The sequence below is a fragment of the Manis pentadactyla genome, chromosome 1 (assembly GCF_030020395.1).
Source record: "Manis pentadactyla isolate mManPen7 chromosome 1, mManPen7.hap1, whole genome shotgun sequence".
Taxonomy (NCBI): domain Eukaryota; kingdom Metazoa; phylum Chordata; class Mammalia; order Pholidota; family Manidae; genus Manis; species Manis pentadactyla.
The window spans coordinates 1,556,843-1,577,164 of NC_080019.1; the positions used below are offsets into that span (position 1 = coordinate 1,556,843).

Below are 20,322 nucleotides of genomic sequence, written 5' to 3' on the forward strand. Positions count from 1 at the left end.
AGAAGATGTTTACTCCTTAAAATCAACAAGATAAAGAATGAAGCTTAAAAAAATAAGAAACTTTAACAGGCATTTGCCAGAAAATAAAACCTAATGGCCAGTGGAAAAATAAAAAGGTACTCAGGGAAATTCAAACAGAAACCACTGTGGAAACCAACCTAACACCCACTAGACTATAATAATATGTTCTGGTGATGTAGGACAGTAGGAAGTCATATTGCTGGTAAATGTACGAATTGGCACAGACACTCTGGAATATAATTTGGAATTACCATGTAAATCCAAACTATTCATATAAACCAATAATCCTATTCCTCTTGAGTGGGAATTCTTGATACATGACCTATCAGGAGACAAATATAAGAGCATCACTGTTTACACAGGGGGAAAGAATTAGAAATATTCCAAATATCCACTCCTAGGGCAGTGGAACACTAACATATTCACACATTCGAATTTTTTAGCAGGTAAAATGAATGAATGAAAGCGACTATTTGCATCAACATGGATGAATCTCATAAATATAAACTTAAAATTTTAAAAGCCAATTGTAGGAGAATAATACAATATGATGTTATTTATGCAACATTCAAACAGGCAAAATTATACAACATATATTTTAGGTACAAACATATAAGCAAAAAAATCCAAAAGATGGTAAAACTTGGGAGGATGCTTATTTCTGGATGGGAGACAAGGCACGTGATCAGGGAGAGGCGAGCGGGTTTAATGAAAAACGACCACAGTTTGTTTCTCAAGCTGGCTATGTAGGTGTTTACTATTATACTTTCTAAGTTACGCAAGTTACATATATTCAATGATTATGGGACATTTCATAAATGTTTACAAGTTGAAGAAAGAAGGAGAAAAAGGTACTCCAAGAAGGAAGGAGGCAATTGTGAGAAGAGAGGTGAGGGTCGGCTTCGAAGTGGGAGATCAGGTGGAGCCGACGGCGAAGTGCGCGCGCCCCGGGAATCCCGGGAAGCGCGTGCTGGGTTCCCACAGAGCTTGGAATGAGGTCGCAAGCCATTTTATTTAAATATGAAGAGAAGGGATTTCCGGAGTGCCTGTTGTATCCAGGCCCTGTACCCGGTGCTGGTAATAAGCCTTATTTCTCAATGTTGGCCTTTTTAATACCTGTTCTATTTCAAAAATTATGTTGCAGATCCCTTTTAATTCGGACATCCCTGCTCACTTGGTTCTGATTTCACTTTGGAAAGATGCCAACAATGAGAAGAATAGAAAATTACCCTCTTGGAATTCTATACCACCCTGAATAGATAAAAATAACGTTTTGTGTAAAACCACATGAACGGTACAGACTGGTAAAGTACCAGATAAGAAAATTAACATCGTTGAGAGGGTTCACTTGTAACCTCAGGAAACGGTGTCCACCTCAGAACTTTCTTGCTTGAGGTGAGTTAAGAACAGGGGGTGGTTTTATATTCACAGGCCACACCTCTGGAGTGTGCACTTCTGCAAGTGCTAATTCCTTCAGAATTGGTTATGACTGTGTTCAGGCCTGGAGCCGCAGACGCCAGACACGTCCACATTAGCAAGAAAGTTCAATGGCTTACGGTCAGGTAACATTGGCCACGGCTGTGCAATATGAATGTTTCAAGCCATTTGGGGAATGGAGGATGGTGACCTCACTCCCCAGTGAGGTGAACTGTACATGTGAGAGCCCTGCATGCCTCTCCAGTGAGAAAAAGTATTCGGACTCTAATAGTGAGGCTTTGATAAATGAAAGCCTGCATTGCCCATTCTACCCCCGGGCATATTCAAGTTTTAGAATTTCCACAATTCACCTTGGAAGCTAAGACATGCCTATAATCCTGTCAGCACAAAACCAACAGTTTCACATTAATTCTCTAAAGTGATTTCTTTGAATAATTTACAAAATCACTATAATTTTCATGAAAAGCATTACACACAACTTCCCTTCTAATTATTGGGGACTCTGGTTTAAGCAAAATTTAATAATTACAACTGTTTTTAACCCATTAAAGGTACATTTCAATATCTTAATACATAATATCAGATACAATTTTAAGGAACTGTGTCTTGCATTAAATTCGTTTTCACCATGTAAATAGAATCTGTAATTTTTCCCTGGGGGCAGAATTCGTAATTTTTAAAACTCAGTAAGAAGTTGTGTAGGTACAGTTACTGCTCCCAGAAGTCTGCTTTAACATGTGACAACTCCTAATAGTACATTTTTAGAAAGATAGATAGAAAATTCCTCATGGTTCCAGGCTGGCAGTAATTCTTTTTTCTAGACCTTCAGAATCTCAATTTTATACCTAGAAAACAAAAGTCTTTAGTGCCTTAAATTTTTTTTAAACACTAACATTTTCAGTGAGCTGCAGTTTATGAAACATTCCCAAAGATATTTTCTTTGATAAAATTACCCTGGGACTCACTGTATATTCATGACTCCTTTGTCTTATGTTAATTGAACATATATGCATGGGTTATATCTGGGTCTTCATTCTTTTCCAATGATCCATGGGTCTTCTTCTTCTGGTACCATACTGTTTTGATTACAGTGGCTTTGTAGTATAGCTTGAAGTCAGAGAGCATAAGCCCCCCAGCTTTGTTCTTCTTTCTCAGGATTGCCTTGGCTATTTGGTCTTTTGTGAATCTACATGAATTTTAGGATTATTTGCTCTAGTTCATTGAAAAATGCCATTGGCTATTTTGATAGGGATTGCACTGATTCAGTAAATTGCTCTGGACAGAAGGGCCTTTTTGACAATATTACTTCTTCCTATCCATGAACATGGGATAGGTTTCCATTTATAGGTGTCTTCTTTAATTTCCCTGGAGTGTCTTTTAGTTTTCAGAGTATGGGTCTTTCACCTCCTTGGTTAGGCTTATTCCTAAGTATTTTATTCTTTTTGATGCAATTGTAAATGGAGTTGTTTTCCTGATTTCTCCTTCCACTATTTATTTTTTAATATATAGGAATGCAACAGATTTCTGTGTGTTAATTTTGTATCCTGTAACTTTGCTGAGTCCAGTTGTTAGTTCCAATAATTTTTTGGTGGCATCTTTAGGGTTTTCTATATATAGTATCATGTCATCTGCAGATAGTGACAGTTTTATTTCATCCTTTCCAATATGGATGTCTTCTATCTCTTTACCTTATCTGATTGCCATGGCCAGGACAATGTGAATAAAAGTGGTGAGAGTGGGCAGCATTGTCTGGTGCCTGATCTTAGAGAGGAAGCTTTTAGCTTTCACCATTAAGTATGATGTTACCGGTGGGTTTGTCACATATGGTCTTATTATGTTGAGGTGATTCCCTCCATACCCATTTTGTGGGGAGCTTTTATCATAAATGGATGCTGAATTCTGTCAAATGCTTTTTCAGCATCTACTGAGATGATCACATGGTTTTTATCCTTTTGTTAATGTGGTGTAGCACCTGATTGATTTGTGCATATTGTACCATCCTTGCATCCCTGGAATAAATACCACTTGGTTGTGATGGATGATCCTTTAGATGTATTTTCGAATTTGGCTTGCTAATATTTTTTTGAGGATTTTTGCATTTATGTTCATCGGGTATATTGGTCTATAACTTTCTTTTTTTGTAGTGTTTTTGTCTGGTTTTGGTATTAGAGTGATGCTGGTTTCATAGAATGAGTTTAGAAGTATTCCCCCCTCTTCTACTTTTTGGAATACTCTAAGAAGGATGGGTATTAGCTCTTCTTTAAATGTTTGGTAGAATTCAGCTGTGAAGCCATCTGGCCCTGCAGTTTTTTTTTTTTATTATGAATTCAATTTCATTGCTGGTGATTGGTCTGTTCATATTTTCTATTTCTTCCTGGGTCAATCTTGGAAGGTTGCATTTTTCTAGGAATTTGTCCATTTTCCTAGGTTGTCTAATTCTGGTTACTTAAAATTTTTTTTGTTTTTTACAGCAATGAAGTTGATATACAGTTATTGGTTTCAGATATACAATATAGTCACTGGATAATTGTATACATTACTAGATTCTTGCCACAATAGGTGTAGTTACCCATTATCATACCAAGATATTACAATATTATTGGTTAATTCTGTACTTCCATTCCTATGTCTAACTTAATTTACAATTTGCAGTTGTACTTTGTCCTCTTCACCTGTATCACATATTTCCTCCCCTCTTCCCTATGGTAACCAAGTCTGTTATCTATATTTGTGGATCTATTTCTTTTTTGCTTGCTTTTTAGATTCTACATATAAGCCAAATCATATGGTATTCTCTGCCTGGCTTGTTTCCCTTAACATGACAAATACCCTCTAAGTCCATCCATGTTGTCACAAAGGGCAAGATTTTGTTTCATGGATGAGTGACATACCATTGTGTGTATGTACCATACCTTCATGGGCACTTGGGTCACTTCCTCATCTTTGCTCTTGTAAATAATGCTTTCTGTGGTTGCTTTTAAAATTTTCTCTTTGTCAGTGAGTTTTGTGCATTTTGATTGGAATGTTCCTTGGTTTAGCATTTCCATGTTTCTTGTGCATGAGTTTTGTTGAGTTTTTTGAATCTTTGTGTTTATGAATTTTGTTTTGAAAAATTTCAGCCATTATTTTCTCAAATACTTTTATGTCTCTTCCATTTCTCTTTTTCAAAGAGTCCAATTAGACATATATTAGGTCACTTGAATTCATTCCAAAGCTCACTAGAGTTTCAAAGATCCCTAGGTGCTGTGTTTTAAATTATTTTCTCTGTTTTGTTACAATGAAGAGTAGTTAATACTGTTATGTTTCCAAATTTAATAATCTTTTCTTTTTAATGCCTTTTCTGCCATTAATTCCATTCATGGTTATTTCATCTCATATGTTGTGGATTTCATCTCCAGAAGTTTCACTGGGTCTTTTATTTCTTTTATAGCTATACTTACCTTGCTGAACATATATAATATAGCTATAATAAATTTTTTTAATTGAAAATTTTTAGATAATTGTAGATTCACATGCAGTTGAAATAAGAGATCCTGTGTACATTTACCCAGTTTCCCCAAACGCCAATATTTTGCAAAACTATGGTACTATATCATTACCAGGATATTGGCATTGATACAATGCATGCACCTTACTCAAATTTCCCATTTTGCTTATACTCATTTATGTGTATTTAATTCCATATAAATTTATCACATGGATATGTATTTTGTTCTATACAAGTTTATCACATGTATGGTCATGAATCTATCATCAGTCACATAAAGACCAGTTCCATCACCACAAAAGCCCTCATAATGCCTTTTTGTAAATACCAATTTCCTACTTCTGGCCCATCCCTAACTCTTGGCAACTATTGATCTGTTCTTTAATTTTAAAATTGTGTCATTTTTGAAAATGTTATGTAAATGTAGTTATTACAGTATCTGAACATTTGGAATTGGTTTTTTTAAATCAAAATTCTCTGGAGATTTTATCCAAGTTGTTATGTGTATCAATAGTGTGTTCCTTTTTATTGCTGAGTAGTATTCCATGTATTGATGTACCATTGTTTTTAACCCTTTACCTGCTAAGAACATCTGAGCTGTTTACAGCTTTGGACTATTACAAATAAAGCTGCTATGACCATTTCTGTAGAGGTTTTTGTGAAAATAGAAGTTTTAATGGTCCCTTTGATAAGTACCTGAGATATTTGCATCATATGGTAGTTGCATGTTTAGTTTTATAGGAACTGCCAAATTGTTTTCCAAAGTGGCTATAACATTTTACATTTCATCAAAAGTGTATGAGAAATCAACTTTCTCTGTACCCTCATCAGCATTTGGTATTGCCTTTATTTTTTATTTTAGCTACTCTGATAGGTGCTTAGTGATTTCTCATGGTTTTAATTTGCATTTCCCTGATGGCAAAGGATTTTAAATAGCTTCTCGTGTGCATATTTGCCATTTATTTCTTCTCTCTGGTGAAATATCTGTGTCTTTTACCCATTCCTAATTAGATTGATTTTAATGTTGAGTTTTGAGTGTTCTTTACATTTATTGTAGATAATAGTCCTTTGTTGTTGGACATATGGTTTGTAAATATTTTCCCAGTGTGTGCCTTTTCATCTATTTCACATGATCTTTTGAAGAGCCTAAGTTTTAAATTTTAATGAGGTTCAATTAATCAATTTTTCCTTTTATGGATCATTCTTTTGGTGTCAAGTCTAATAATTATTTGCCTACACTTAAATCCCAAAGATCTTATTCTCTATTTTTTTCTAAAAATTCTATAGTTTTATGTTTTACATTTAAGCCCAAAGTCCATTTTGAGTTAATTTTTTTATAAGTTGTGAAGTTTAGGTCAAGTTTAGTTTCATTTTTCCTTAGATGTCCATTTGCTCCTACAAAATTTACTGAAAAGGATATTCTTCCTTCATTGAGTTGCAACTGTACCTTTGCCAAAGATCAGTTGAATGTGTATGCGTGGGTCTATTTCTGGCTTGTCTATTCTGTTCTACACTGATCTATGTGTGTCTCTCTCTACCAATACTACACTCTTAATTACGGTAGCTAGATAGTAGGCTGTAACTTGGGTAAGGTTAGTCTCTCCACTTTATTGTTGTCAATATTGTTTTAGGTATTCTAAGGCTGTGACTTTGCACATAAATTTTATAGTACACTTGTCTTTCTCCAAAAATCCTTACTGGGATTTTGATAAAAAATCTCATAGATCAATTGGGGAAAATTGATGTAACTACTATGATAGATCTGTGTACTCAGTTATGTCTCCATTTATTCATCTTCTTTGATTTCTGTTTCTGTATTTTGTAATTTTCATGATATAGATTGTGTTGGTCCTATGTATGGTTTGGAAAGTATTTTATTCACCTTGGAGTGACTATGAATAGTATTGTTCTTTAGACTTCAGTTTCTGCATTGTGTTTCTTGTTTTTGTGTACTGATCTTATATCCTGTATGTTTGCGGGACTCACTTGTTAGTCCCAGGAATTTTGTCTCTGCATTTCTTCCTTTCAAATTCCCACACATTTTATTTGTCTTGCTGTTTTGTAGTGGCTAGAATTTTCAGTACTATATTAAATACAATCAGTGAGTGTGGACATAAGTGGGAGCATTGTTCCTGATCCTAGGGTAAAAGTCTTTAATAGTTCACCATTAAACATGATACTAGTTGCAAGATTTTTATAGATGCTTTTTGTCAAGATGAGATAGTTCCTATTTCTAAATTTCTAGGAGGTTTTATCATGAATTGATAGTATTTTTAGCATGTTAACATAATAGATTACATTGTTCAATTTTTGAATATTGAACCAGCTTTGCACACCTGGAATAAATCCCATTTGGTCATGGTGTATAACTCTTTTTATACACTGTTGGATTTGTTTGCTAAAATTTTATTAGGATTTTTTAGCTAAGTTCACAAGAGATACTGGTGTGTAGCTTTGTTTTACCTCCTCTCCCTTCCTTTCTGTCTTGTCTTCCTTTCCTTTCCTCCTCTCCCTCCACCCAGTGTATTTGTCCAATTTTGGTATCAGGGTAATATGGAGTAATAAAACAAGTTGGAATTTTTTCTCTATAAAAATTCTGCCCATCCATTAATCCCAACTGTATTTTCCTTTAAATCCTTGAACATATTTACAGTAACCATCTTAAGAGTCCTTCTTTCCTAAATGCATTACCTCAAAAACTTGAGATTGACTACTGTGGCCTTTTTTCTTGAGCATGAGTTGCGCTTTAATGTTTCTTTGTGTATCTAATATATTTTCAAAAATGAACTTGAGGTCTAATTCATATACAAAGGAATGAAACCATCTAAATGCATAGTATAATAAATTTTGGCAAATGTAAACACTTGTGTAACCAAACTCACAATAAAAATATAGACTTCCACTATCCAAAAGAGTTGTTTTGCCCCTTCTGTTATTCGGTGCCTTCCCCTACCTAGCCCCAGACAACCGTCAGTCTATCATTGTGAGTAGCACTTTCTAGTTTTGAATAAATGGAATTGTATAGTCATGCTCCTTTGTTTCTATTCTTCTCACACAGCACATTTTTGTGACTCAAGTGTGCTGTATCAAAAGTTCATTCGTATTTATTGCTAAGTATTTTATTTTGTAGATATGCCACATTTTGTCCATTTTTGTGTTGATGGGCATTTGGGTTGTTTCTGGTTATGGACCATTATGAATTAATTTGGTATGAACATTCACATACTTTGCTTTTCCATAATGATTAAATCATTTTCCATACCCACTGTCGGTGTAAGAGTTTTGCTGCACCACATTCTCAACAGTCTTTAATAATTTTAGAGTGTGTACAGTAATATCTCATTGTGGTTTTCACTTGCATTTCCCTAATAATAACTTTTTCATGAGCTTATTTGACATTTATTTCATTTTTGTGTGTTCAAATGTTTTGCCCATTGTCAAACTAGATTGTCTTACTGAGTTATATGTGTTCTTCATACACTGTAAATAACATTTTTGTCAGATATGTTTTGCAAACATCTTCTGATTTGTGGTTGGCATTTTCATTTTCTTAATAATGCCCTTTGAAAAGTAAAATTTCTAATTTTGAAGAATTCAAAATTTTTAAATATTTTATAGTCTGTATTTTTAGAGTCTGTTTAAGGACCTTCTGTCAAATCCAAAGTAACTAATATTTCTCCTATGTTTTCTTCTACTTAACAATATTGCATCTCTTGATCCATGAACATGGTATAAATGCCCACTTAGGTCATCTTTCTCTCAGCAATGTTTTATAGTTTTCAGTGCACAGAACTTGCACATCTTTCATCAAATTTATTCTTATTTCCCAATTTTTGATGCTTCTATAATTGGTATTTTAAAAATGTCTATTTCTGTTTCCTGCTAGTGTATAGAAATGGTTTTTTAATTTTTACCTTGTATCCTGCAATCTTGCTTAACTCTCATTTGTGTTTTCATAGTATTTGTGTAGCTTTCTTAGGATTTTCTATATAGACAATCACATCATTTGTGAATAGAGACAGTTTTTACTTTCAATCTGTAGGCATTTACTTTTTCCATAGTACTGCAGTGGCTAGAACCTCCAGTACTAAGTAGACTATAAGTTATGAGAGCAGAAATCCTTTTTTTTTTCCATTTAGGAAGAATACTTTGTTTTCACCATAAGTTATATTAGCCGTGGCTTTCTTTTTTTTCTTTTAAGTTGATCCTTATTAGCTCGAGAGATTTCCTTCTACTTCTAGTTTGCCAAGACTTTGATTTTCTTAAATGTTTTTTCTGCATTTATTGAGATGATCATATGGTTGGTTTTTTTGTTTTGAGTCTGTTAACAAGATGAGTAACACTGAGCTTGAATGTAAGACCTGTCTGGCATTCTTGGCATATAATCCACTTGGTTATGATGCATTGTCTTTTTTATATGTTAGTGTGTTTGACTTGCTAAAATTTTAAGAATTTTTTCATCTATGTTCATGAGATTTATGAATCTATAAACCTTGTAATCTTTTTAAGAACAAGGTAATGCTGTGCTCTTAGAAAAGTGTGAAAATGTTCCCTCCACTCCTGTGTTTTGGAACAGCTTGTGTAGAATTGGTATTATTTCTCCCAGAAATGTTTGAGATAATTCATCACTGAAGCCATCTGTGTCCAAAGTTTCTTTTATGGAAATGTTTCAAACTAAAATTTAAATTTCATTAATTAGATATAAGACCATTCAGACATTTATGTGTTCTTGGAAGAGCTCTGGTAATGTTATGGACTGAAGGTTGTGTCCCCACAAGTCAGTATGTTGAAGCCCTAGCCTTCAGTGTGCCTAGGAGAAGGGGTCTCTGATCCCACAGACCAAGAAAAGGCCATGTGAAGACACAGAGAAAATGTGGTTCTCTGCAAGCCAGGAAGAGAGCTTTCACCACAAATCGAATCATCAGGAACCTTTATCTTGGACTTCTAGCCCCAGAACTGTGAGAAAATAAATGTCCGATATTTAAGGCACACAGTCTATGGTATTTTACTACAGCAGCCCAAGTTAATAGTTTTTGACTTTTAAGAAATGTGGCCATTTTTACTAAGTTGTTTAATATATTGGCATATTCTTATTACTTCCCTATTGTTTAATGTCTCTTAGATCTGCAGTGATAGGTCTTTTCTCACTCCTGGTATTTCTAGAGATTTATCAATTTTATTGATGTTCCCAAAGAACTAGCTTTTGGCTTCTCTGATTTTCTGTTTACATTTCATTGATTTCCATGCCTTTAAAAAATTACTTCCCTGTTTCTGCTTAATTTGGGTTTAATTTGCTGCTGTTTTTTCCCTCTGGATTGGTCAGGTAGAAGTTAAATCATTGAGTTGCTTCTTTATAATGTATGTGTTTAGTGCTATAAATTTCACTGTAAGCTCTGCTAAATTTAGCTCTGTGCAAATTTAGATATGGATCATTTAAAATTTTCATTTAGTTAAAACTATTTTCTAATTTTGGCTGTGATTTCTCATTTGATCTATGAGTCATTCAGAAATCTGTTTCATTCCCAACTATTTGGGGATTTTCTAGCAGCTCTGTGCAGGTCTCTGTGGTACTCCACTCTGCAAATTATGGCTGCTTCCTCTTAAGTTCTGTCTCCTCAACTTAGGGAAACCTGTGTTTTGTATGGGTCCCCGGGCTCCTGTGTTATATCTATGCAGTAAACTTGGGCAATCACAAGGCTTCATTCATTTCACTTCTGTAATGGATCTTTGCCCTTTGTTGTCTGTTGCCCACTGTCTGAAAAGCATTGGTTCATGTATTTCACCTAGTGTTTGACTTGGTAAAGGTGGAAAGGTAAATCCCCTCCCTTTTACTTCTTCATGGCCAATAATGGGAGGCAGAATTCATTTTTTTTCATTCATCAAACACATTTTTGCTATGACAAATACAATCCTTTGGCACACTGAAGATACCATTCCACTGTTTCATTACTACTGTTGAAAAACTGTCAGCCTTTAAATTCCTTTGAAGTTAGAATGCCTTTTTATCTTTGACGTTGGTTTTGTCTTTGATTTTCCAGTTTTACTGTGAAGACATTATGCATGCCTTTCCTTTATCCTGCTTGAAATTCAAGGGCTTCTTCAAACTGTGGATTGGTGTCTTCCAATAGTTTGGAAAATTTTTCAGCCTTTTAAAAAACTCCAAGTAATTTTACCCCATTCTTTCTTTTTCTCTAGGACTCCAATCAAATATACATTAGACATTGTTAATAAATCTCTCTTAGCTTCTGTTCTTCACTTTCCATCTTTTTCTCTCTCTGTGCTATATTATGGCTAATTCTTTCAGTTTTTTCTCTTTTCTGCCATGTATAGTTTGCTGCCAAGCATGTCCACCAAGTTTTAAAATTTACTGTATTTTTCATGTAGATAAATTCCATTTGGTTCTTCAAATTCACATCACTTTTTGGTTTTTCTTTCCCTAAGATATTTTCAATTCTTTGACCATTTAAAAATATAGTTAAGTGTAGTTGTTTCATAATAGATCTCTGATAATTTTGAATCTAAAGTCTGTGAAGATCCCATTCCTGCTGCCTCCCATTTGTATGGTCCTGATTTCTTGCATACTATTTTCTTGTTCTTAAAATTTTATTTACTGTAGTCTTCAAGACAGAAAATAAATGTGCCTTCCTTCACAGCGGCACTGGAATGACCTCTGTGAGGCTCATGGGGACGCTACCAATTAGGAACTCCCTCCAACTATGTTGGAGTTCGAAGCTCCCCGGCCCATGCAGATTTTCACGTTAAAGGTATAAAACCACCTGAAGGCTGGTCTGTGGCCACAACTTCTCAGGAATTTTCTGTCCTTATTTTTTCTCTTCAGTCCCTGAGTTTGGGTTGGGTTTACTTTCTTCTCCCTTATGTGAGGATGCAACCTTTTAGAGTCCCACCTTAATGCAGGGTGTCTTAGAGGATTCTCCAACTTGGATGGCACTTGTTTCTGCCCTGTACCCCCTTTCCTGCATGGACCCACTACACCAAAGTATGAGGTGTTGCCCATAGTCTTGGGTCAGAAGTGCCCTTTTCCTCTCCGACACCCCGCTGGTTTCTGGGTTGAGGCTCTGGCCTTGCAATCCCTCTTCTCACACCTTCTGTGTTCTTAGGTGTACATTTTATACAGACACAGACAAATTCTCAAAGATCCACCCTTAATAAAGTGATAAAGGGCAGAGTATGTGTCCAGGGGGGAAAAACCACTTTACTTAGTGTTTAAAAATTGTTTTCATCAGGGAGGCTAATTAGAATAGCGTGTTATTCCCCAAAACAGGAAATCTCTATAGAATTCTTAATGCATTAATGCTAAATGTACTTTTTCCTATGGAATCTATTCTTTTTCACTTTCTAGAGAAAATAAAATTTAAAAGAGTTGTACAACTGATAGCACAGTGTGAGACCTGGAACTGGTCCAACCGTGGCCACTTACGCAAAGGACTTCATTCACGTTACAGCTCAGTGCCTTCCCTGCTAGACGGAGATGTAACTAAACTATCCCGATAACCCTTTCTAGCTCTAATGTTCCACGAATCTACAGAAGCTCCTACACTTAACCTCCAATACCTATAACAGATCTTACCGAGCAATAATAGCCCTTTTCTCCATTGGCACAGACAACCTTTCCACAGTAACACTCCAGAGCCACTCACTACCCATTGACTGGAGGTGGCACAAAGCCTGCTTGTCATCCCTATTCTTGTATATATGACATCTTTTGAAATATGGCTGAACAACTTTTTCTACGATTATACCCTTACTTGTTTTTCTAATGGCTATAGTAAGTTAAGAATTAGCAATTACCCCGGAAGATGACTGGTTAGCCAGAGACGGGTAAGATTCCTCAAGGGAGGAACAACCTAAGACAGGCACAGTCGCAGGGGGCCATGTGGTGAGAAAATGGGGAGCAGCAGAGGTGAGGCTTAGAACCTCCCCCCTCATGTTCTGAGAGAAATCTTCTGCATACATGGATGTTTATTGCCCTCGTCTAGCTTGGATTAACACATAGTCTACAGGCACACACCTGATCATCTACATTTGCTCTCTTAAAACACTAAACTCTGTTTTCTACCTTTATCTCGTATCTACCTACTTCAGCATTTTATTAAAAATAATAATAATAGAGAAATGTGGTATCCACATATAAATCAAGTTTAAAAATCAAATGAATATTCATATTTGAACTGTGTATAGTTCATAATGCATGAGCAAAACCGAAAGTTTCTGTGATGACTGCCCTTGTACTGTTCACCATGTAACTTATTCACTATGTAAGAATTTGTGCTCCATGTAAGAATTTGTTCATTATGCATCAGAAGATTGGAGACTGACGAAAATTAGGCTTGGGGTGGATTAATGATTGTGCATTGAGTATTGACCCCCCTATACAGAAATTTATTGTGGTTAACAACTATTTGATCAATAAATATGAGAGATGCCCTCACAAAATATATATATACATATATATATATATATATAAACAAACAAAAAAAAAGAATTAGCAATTAATTGCTCCTCTGCCCACCCCCTCCCCCCCCTGTCAAATCATTCTCGTCTTTCAGGATCATAGATAATTAAAGTGCAGAATTCAAATATTTTTCCATTAAAAAAAGAAGTCATCAGGTAAAACAAATGAAATTATTCTCAGCTCTGTGTAAATGCATTCTACTGAGAATAGTGTTAGTAAAAGACAACCAACAGTGTACACTTCAGGTAGTTAATAAAAATTTAATAGTAATACCATAAAATAAACAAACATATAAAAATCAAGTATTTAGTTGTGGATGTTAGAAATAATATACGTAACAAATTCAGCATTGTACTGATAGTGCTGCAAGATAAGATTTAATCGTTCAAATTGTAAATTATGCCCATCAGGCTGCTTTGTATTCAGAATTTCAAAAATTCTGCTCTTACTACTAAAAGCAGCTGGGATTCAGACACGTCTAATGAAACGTAATACTTGGCGTATTGCAGCTGAAGCTGTGTGACCATCATCTAAATGACTTAACTAAAGCCTCTCATAATGGAAATAAAAGAGGCAAACATTTCTTCCCTTTGGAATACTAGTTACCAGAACTGTCACAGGGTCAAAATAAAAACAATTCCTTTTTCCTTTTTAGTTTCATACTGGCCTCGAAGCACAGCATGAGAGAAAGGGAGGAACAAAAAGGGCAATTCTACGTCATACACTGGGTCAGTACCAGGATTCACAGGCTAATTTTTATATAGGATATTCCTGGCTCTGGTCCTTAAAGAGAAACAGAAGCAATTAACCAACTTTAAATATTAGGAAATATAATTCTGCCATTCTTTTGTAATCAAAATTTTCAACGATTTCTAAGACTTTCTACAGCCTGTTTCCACTGAGCTAGTTCAGGAGACACACTGGTTGAAAAAGAACAGAATACAAACTTTAAGGCTAAAATTTCCATCTTCACAATGTAAAGACTTGAACAGGGCCCGTGACAAGGCGACACCAAGTCACCGGCCGGACAGAAGAAAGGTCGCCCTTGAACCCGTGACTGAAAAGCCCTGAGCAGGTCTTCCACGACAAGAGCAGTTCTTGCAGCCAGAAGGCCTTTGCTGAAAGGGAAAGTTACCTTGCTGCTTGGTGAATCTTCAAACCAGTAGGTCCAGTTTTCAGTCAGCCTCTGACGCCTGCGGTAAATCTTCTTCAAAACGAGTACAACCAGTTCTGTCAGCCTCTTAAACCTTCCCTGTATGACTTATAAAGCACGTATTCTGTAGGTGGTAACTAAACTCAACGAACAAAATAAAATAGATAAAATGCCAGAAACTTAGTTGAAAATGGTATATTTCTCCATTTTCTTCATGAACTCAGCATGCCCACCTTAAACCTGATATTTCATTTATGAAATATTGCTACATTTCCCACTGAAGCTTGTTATTCTTAGGAGCCAAATGTGAATGCTTCCATACAGGTGAGGATTAAAGAATACTCTGAGGATTATTCGTCATTATCTGTAGACAAAAGAAAGAAATTTAAGTCACTTCACTGCACATCAAGCTGTATGTATCTATGTGGTCAAAAACATTTTTTTTCACACGAAAGGAAAAGAGCTTTAATGTAGTTTTTGTTGTAATACCACAAGCTCAGTATAAAATATGCAGACAATACAATAAAGAATAGAGTAGGGAACAAAATCATCTATAAGCCAAAGATAACCATAAATCTTCAGATGCTTTCTTATGCATATACAAATATCTTTTTAAAAATTACAACAAAATACAGTTTGAGACTTGTTTTTCCCCTTAAGACACAGAGGATTTAAAGATGGTTAAGTAAGTGATAAAGCAAGATTATATAAAATGTTAATGACAGAATCTCAGTGGTGGATATATGGCTGTTAAGTGCAAATTTCCTTCAACTTTTTGCATATGATGAAAATTTTACTTTGTTGAAAAAGACTATTTTATGGATATAGAATAATTAAATTAGCCATTTTTACTCACACACAAAATATCTTAAATGAAATAACAAAAAGGGTTATTTCCAATTTTTTTATTTTAAAAAAGCACTGTTGAATGAGTTAAACAGCTTATTTAATCTTACATATTAATTACTGTCTTCTACATTCCAGCAGGAGTGATCTTTCATTAAAACACGTGTCATCTCAAGCCCTGCACTGATCAAAACCCTTCGCGAGCTCCCCACTGCCTCAGGATGGAGTCTTAGATGGATTGCAAAGCCCTTCATGATCTGGCCTTTTTAGTATTTCCAACCTAATCTACTTGCATTGCTGATACTCCCCAGCTGTTCCTGTAATTTATGCTTTAGTGACACTGAATTGGTTATAGTTCCCTAATACAGTGTTTTGCTTCCCTCTCACATACTGATGTGGGGTAAATTCCAATTCATCTTTCAAAATCCGAATCTGGTTTCCTGCCCCCTAGGAAGAACTACCCCGGCATCTCCATTTCTTCCGAACTAGCTGGATCCTCACTTGATGTGGCGTACGTCTTACTGCTCCTGATGGTCTGCTGATCACTCTGTACTATAATTCACTTATTTTTTACAATTACAAAAGGTTTCAAATGGGAAAGTACAGAGAATAAACTAATGAACCACACATGTACCTAATACCTAGACTTAAGAAGAGTTAACTTTTGGCTGAATTAGTTTGGATTACTTACAAGGAGAAACAAGTCGCAGAGAGAGAGGACCCTTTCCTGATCTCAGTGCATTCTCTTCTTCCCCGGGGTATTATCATTATCCTGAAATTGATGTGTAGCCTTTCTGCCCATGGATTTTTACTTTTATTACACAAAGGCACATCTAAATAAAGCTGTTTTTAAACGTTATATAAATGGTACCACGTAATATTTATTCAACTCACCATATCTGGGGGCTTATCTGTATTTATTGATGGAATCTACTGTTTTAACTACTACACAGAATTTCATTGCATAAACAGCACAAAAGTTTATCTAAAATGAGTGTGGAAGGAGGTATGTACTTCCTTAATGGGCTTCCTGTGGGCTGGGCTGCTAAAACCAATGCTCTGCATGACGTGGTGGTCTCGGCGATTCCACACTAGCCACAGGTGTATGCCCTCTCTCCTTATGGAGTATTTTAGGGGTAAGAAAAAAACACATTTTACTAGCTCTACTTGACTTCTGACTGCATAGTGCCTGGCTACGGACTGTGCGGCATGATTTTACCAACAGCTGCAGCTGTGGACGCTCTCACAGCACCTCCCCCAACCCCTCCCCCAACCCTGAAAATAAAAGCATGTCAGTACCACACGCAGATGACATGACTTTATTATTACCTCCTACGTGTGGCCTAGAAGACGGCAGCTGTAGACAGTGAAACCAGGTTTAAGTATTTCCAGTAAGAAGGGCTCTAAAACAGTTACTTAAATGTCTGACATTTAACTGTCTTATGATCAATAATACAAAAAAGCAAATTAACTTATTCAGATAATGTAATGTACATTTTACAAACAGCTTAGACAGTTGCTATATTAGTAAGTCGTAATGTTTTTTTTTTAGACAGGTTTCCAAGGTAGGCGTTTCGCTTTAATAGTTGTGCATTTTTTTCTAGGTTAAGGGACCGGTACCGCTACCAGGCCTGGTGCAGGCACCTCGGGGCCCCTCCCCTTTCCATTGGTGAAGGAGGGGAAACCTGGCGCTGCTGCCTGAGGACTGTGCTGGCCTGGCTGGCGCTCAGGGGTTTGGAGGGGAAACGGCCTTGTTACTCGCTTTGGAAGCCATTCAGCTGCCGAGAGGGCGTCAGTTGCACCCCGCGGCTCGGCGGGCCTCCACAGCCCTGCACGGGAGGCGTCCCCAGGCCCTTGCCCAGCAACACGACCGGCACGCGCCCCGCCGCGGGCACCAGGGAAGCTGCGCCGGGGCGAGGGTGCGGCGGCGGCGGCGGGCGGGCGGCCACCCTGCGCACAGGGCCAGGTCGGGACTCCGCCCAGACCTGCTGGAAGGAATCACCCTCGGGACACCTGCCGGTCAGTAAGGACGTCGTGGGACGCGGAAGGGCCCCGGGGACCCAAGTGCTCTAAAACCCACCGGCGGTGCTTTTCAGTCCCTCACGGGGTTTCACACAATGGGGTCTAAGCTCTCAATCAAATCGGAGATCCACAAGTTCCGGATAATGTTTACGTTTACAGATTTATTTTGATGATAATAAAAACAATCTTTTAATATTCAGGAAAAAGATATCTTATAATAATGCACGACACATTTTCAAAGACTAAGACTTGAGTGAACTTAGACTGAGGTGAACTTAGATTCTTAGAATCTGAAAAAAAAAATCTTCCCCTTTAAAAGAATCCATGTGTTATTCAAGTTCGAGCCGCCTGCATGATTATGCCCTCTTTTTTGACAATCGTGGAAAATTTTTCCTTTGTTTCATGGCCAAAAGTAGCTGTCTTCTGCGTGACTGACATGTTTTGTCTCATAAACACTGACTCATGTAATTAATCAGGTTTCCTGCTTTGCTAGAAAGATCAGCAAATTCGTGATTTATTTTCACAAAATGTAGAGACCTTTTGAACATGTATTCTTTCTTCATTGTTGGCTTTATATTTCACTAGATTGCTGTGCTCATTTTGCCCAGTATGTTGACTTTCCCAAATACTTGCTTTGAGCTTAATTTTACCTTGTACATGTATACGTACAATCTTAAACTTCTTTGAACAAGATGGAATATAAATACATCTTATAAAAGTTTATTTTGCTAAAATTAAGCACCAACATTATAAAGCCTCAGTTTTAGCCTAGAAATCTTACTTTTAAAGCAACAGGATTAATTTTTTGACAAATATTCTAGAAATCTTGTCCAGAATATTTAGAATCAGTTTACAAATTTATTTAAAAATTAAACTCATTACTTCATTATGAGATACTCAAAAACAAAAACACCACATATTATTTATCTTGCTTACCACTTCATTTACTAAACTTGGTGTCAAGTAACTTAAAGCTTTTCACAAAAAAATTAAATGCTCCCAGAATAAAGGCTTATATCAAGGACTATCTAAAGAACTTGGTATATATATAAAAAAAGAACCTGTTATATAAACTATCAGGGAAATTTCAAAAGTTTCAAGATATTCTGTGTGATGGAACATCTTCATTAGGATAAGCCTATATCCCACTTTGAAGAAACTATTATTTTTTGGTATATGTAAGTTCTCCCATTTTTCCTCCAAAGTGGTGTTATTTCACAGTCCTTGGACAACCATCCTTTAGAGAAGAGCCCCCTTGAGTGTCGTGATAGTCACGGTGGTGGCCGTGGACTCCTGAGACACCCTACGTGTGCTGGCCATTCACGGCCACTGGAGGGCTGAGCGCCGAGGGACTGAGCAGTGTTGCGCTCCCCCTCTGCTCGCATCCCAGGTGTTCATGAGCTTTGAGGAAAGGAGCTGTCTCCATAAAAGTGCAGGTAAGGCAGCAGGTGCTGATGGAGAAGCCGCAGCAAGTAACCTGGAAGCTCCAGCCAAGATCATTCATGAAGGTGCTGCACTAAACAACAGGTGTTTAGTGTAGAAGAAACAGCCTCTATTGGAAGAAGATGCCATCTGGGACTTTCATAGCTAGAGAGGAGAAGTCAACGCCTGGCTTCAAAACTTCAAAGGACAAGCTGACTCTTTTTTTAGGGGCTAATGCAGGTGGTGACTTTCAGCTGAAGCCGATGTTCCAGTTAAAATTCCCCAAATCCTAGGGCCTTTAAGAATTATGCTAAATCTACTTTGCCTGTGTTGTATAAATGGAGCAAAGCCTGGATGACAGCACGTGTGTTTACAACAAAGTTTACTGAATATTTTTAGCCCACTGTTGAAATTCTTTTCAGAATATTACTGCTCACTGACGATGCCCCTGGCCACCCGAGGGCTCTGGTGGAGACATGCAATGAGATGAGTGTTGGTTTCATGCCTGTTCACACTATATCCATCCTGCAGCCCATGAATCAAGAAGTTGTTTTGACTTTCGAGTCTTATTATCTTAAAAATACATTTCATGAGGCTACAGTTGCCATAGGATCTGGGCAAAGTCAATTGAAAAACCTTCTGAAAAGGATTTATTATTCTAGATGCCATTAGGAACATTTGTGATGCATGGGAGAAGGTCAAAATATCAGCATTCACAGGAGTTTGGAAGAAGTTGATTCCCACCCTCATGGATGACTCGGAGGGGTTCAAGCCTTGAGTGGAGGAAGTCACTGCAGACGTGGTGGACACAGCAGAAGAACTGGAAGTAGAAGTGGAGGCTGAAGACGACACTGAATTGCTGCATCTCATGATCAAACTGGAACAGATGAGAAGTTGCTTCTTACATACAAAGAAGGTGGTTTCTTGAGATGGAATCTACTCCTGGCGAAGATGTGTGAAGATTATTGAAATGATGACAAAGGATTTAGAATATTATATAAACTTAGTTGATAAAGCAGTGACAGGGTTTGAGAGGATTGACTCCAGTTTTGAAAGTTCCCATGTGGGTAAAATGCTATCAAACAGCATCACACGCTCTAGAGAAGACGTCTGTGGAAGGAAGGGTGCACTGATGCGGCCAAGTTCACCAGTGTCTTAGTTTAAGAAATGGCCATAGTCACCCCAGCTTTCAGCAGCCACCACCCCTGCTCGATGAGTCAGTAGCCATTAACACTGAGGCAAGACCCTCTACCAGCAAAAGATTACAACTCACTGAAAAGTCAGATGATGGTTAGTATTTTTTTCAGCAAGAAAAGGATTTTTTAAAAATATTTTCTTTATTTATTAAGGTATCATTGATTATACTCTTATGAAGCTTTCACAAGAAAAACAACATGGTTATTATATTCACCCTTGACATGATCGAGTCCCCCCATACCCCATTGTAGTCACTGTCCATCA

General features: G+C 36.9%; 1 protein-coding gene across 7 annotated transcripts in view; it reads right to left on the reverse strand.

Annotated features, from left to right (window-relative positions):
* Window positions 1-13,664: 13,664 nt before the first annotated feature.
* The window catches only part of NEK1 (NIMA related kinase 1), a 174,613-nt gene continuing 167,955 nt past the window's right edge, over window positions 13,665-20,322 (reverse strand). For all 7 annotated transcript variants that reach the window (XM_057501650.1, XM_057501795.1, XM_057501737.1 and 4 more), the window contains one exon: window positions 13,665-14,935. In XM_057501650.1, the coding sequence (XP_057357633.1) occupies window positions 14,922-14,935 (14 nt within the window). In that variant the 3' untranslated portion in view covers window positions 13,665-14,921. The remainder of the gene's footprint in view (window positions 14,936-20,322) is intronic.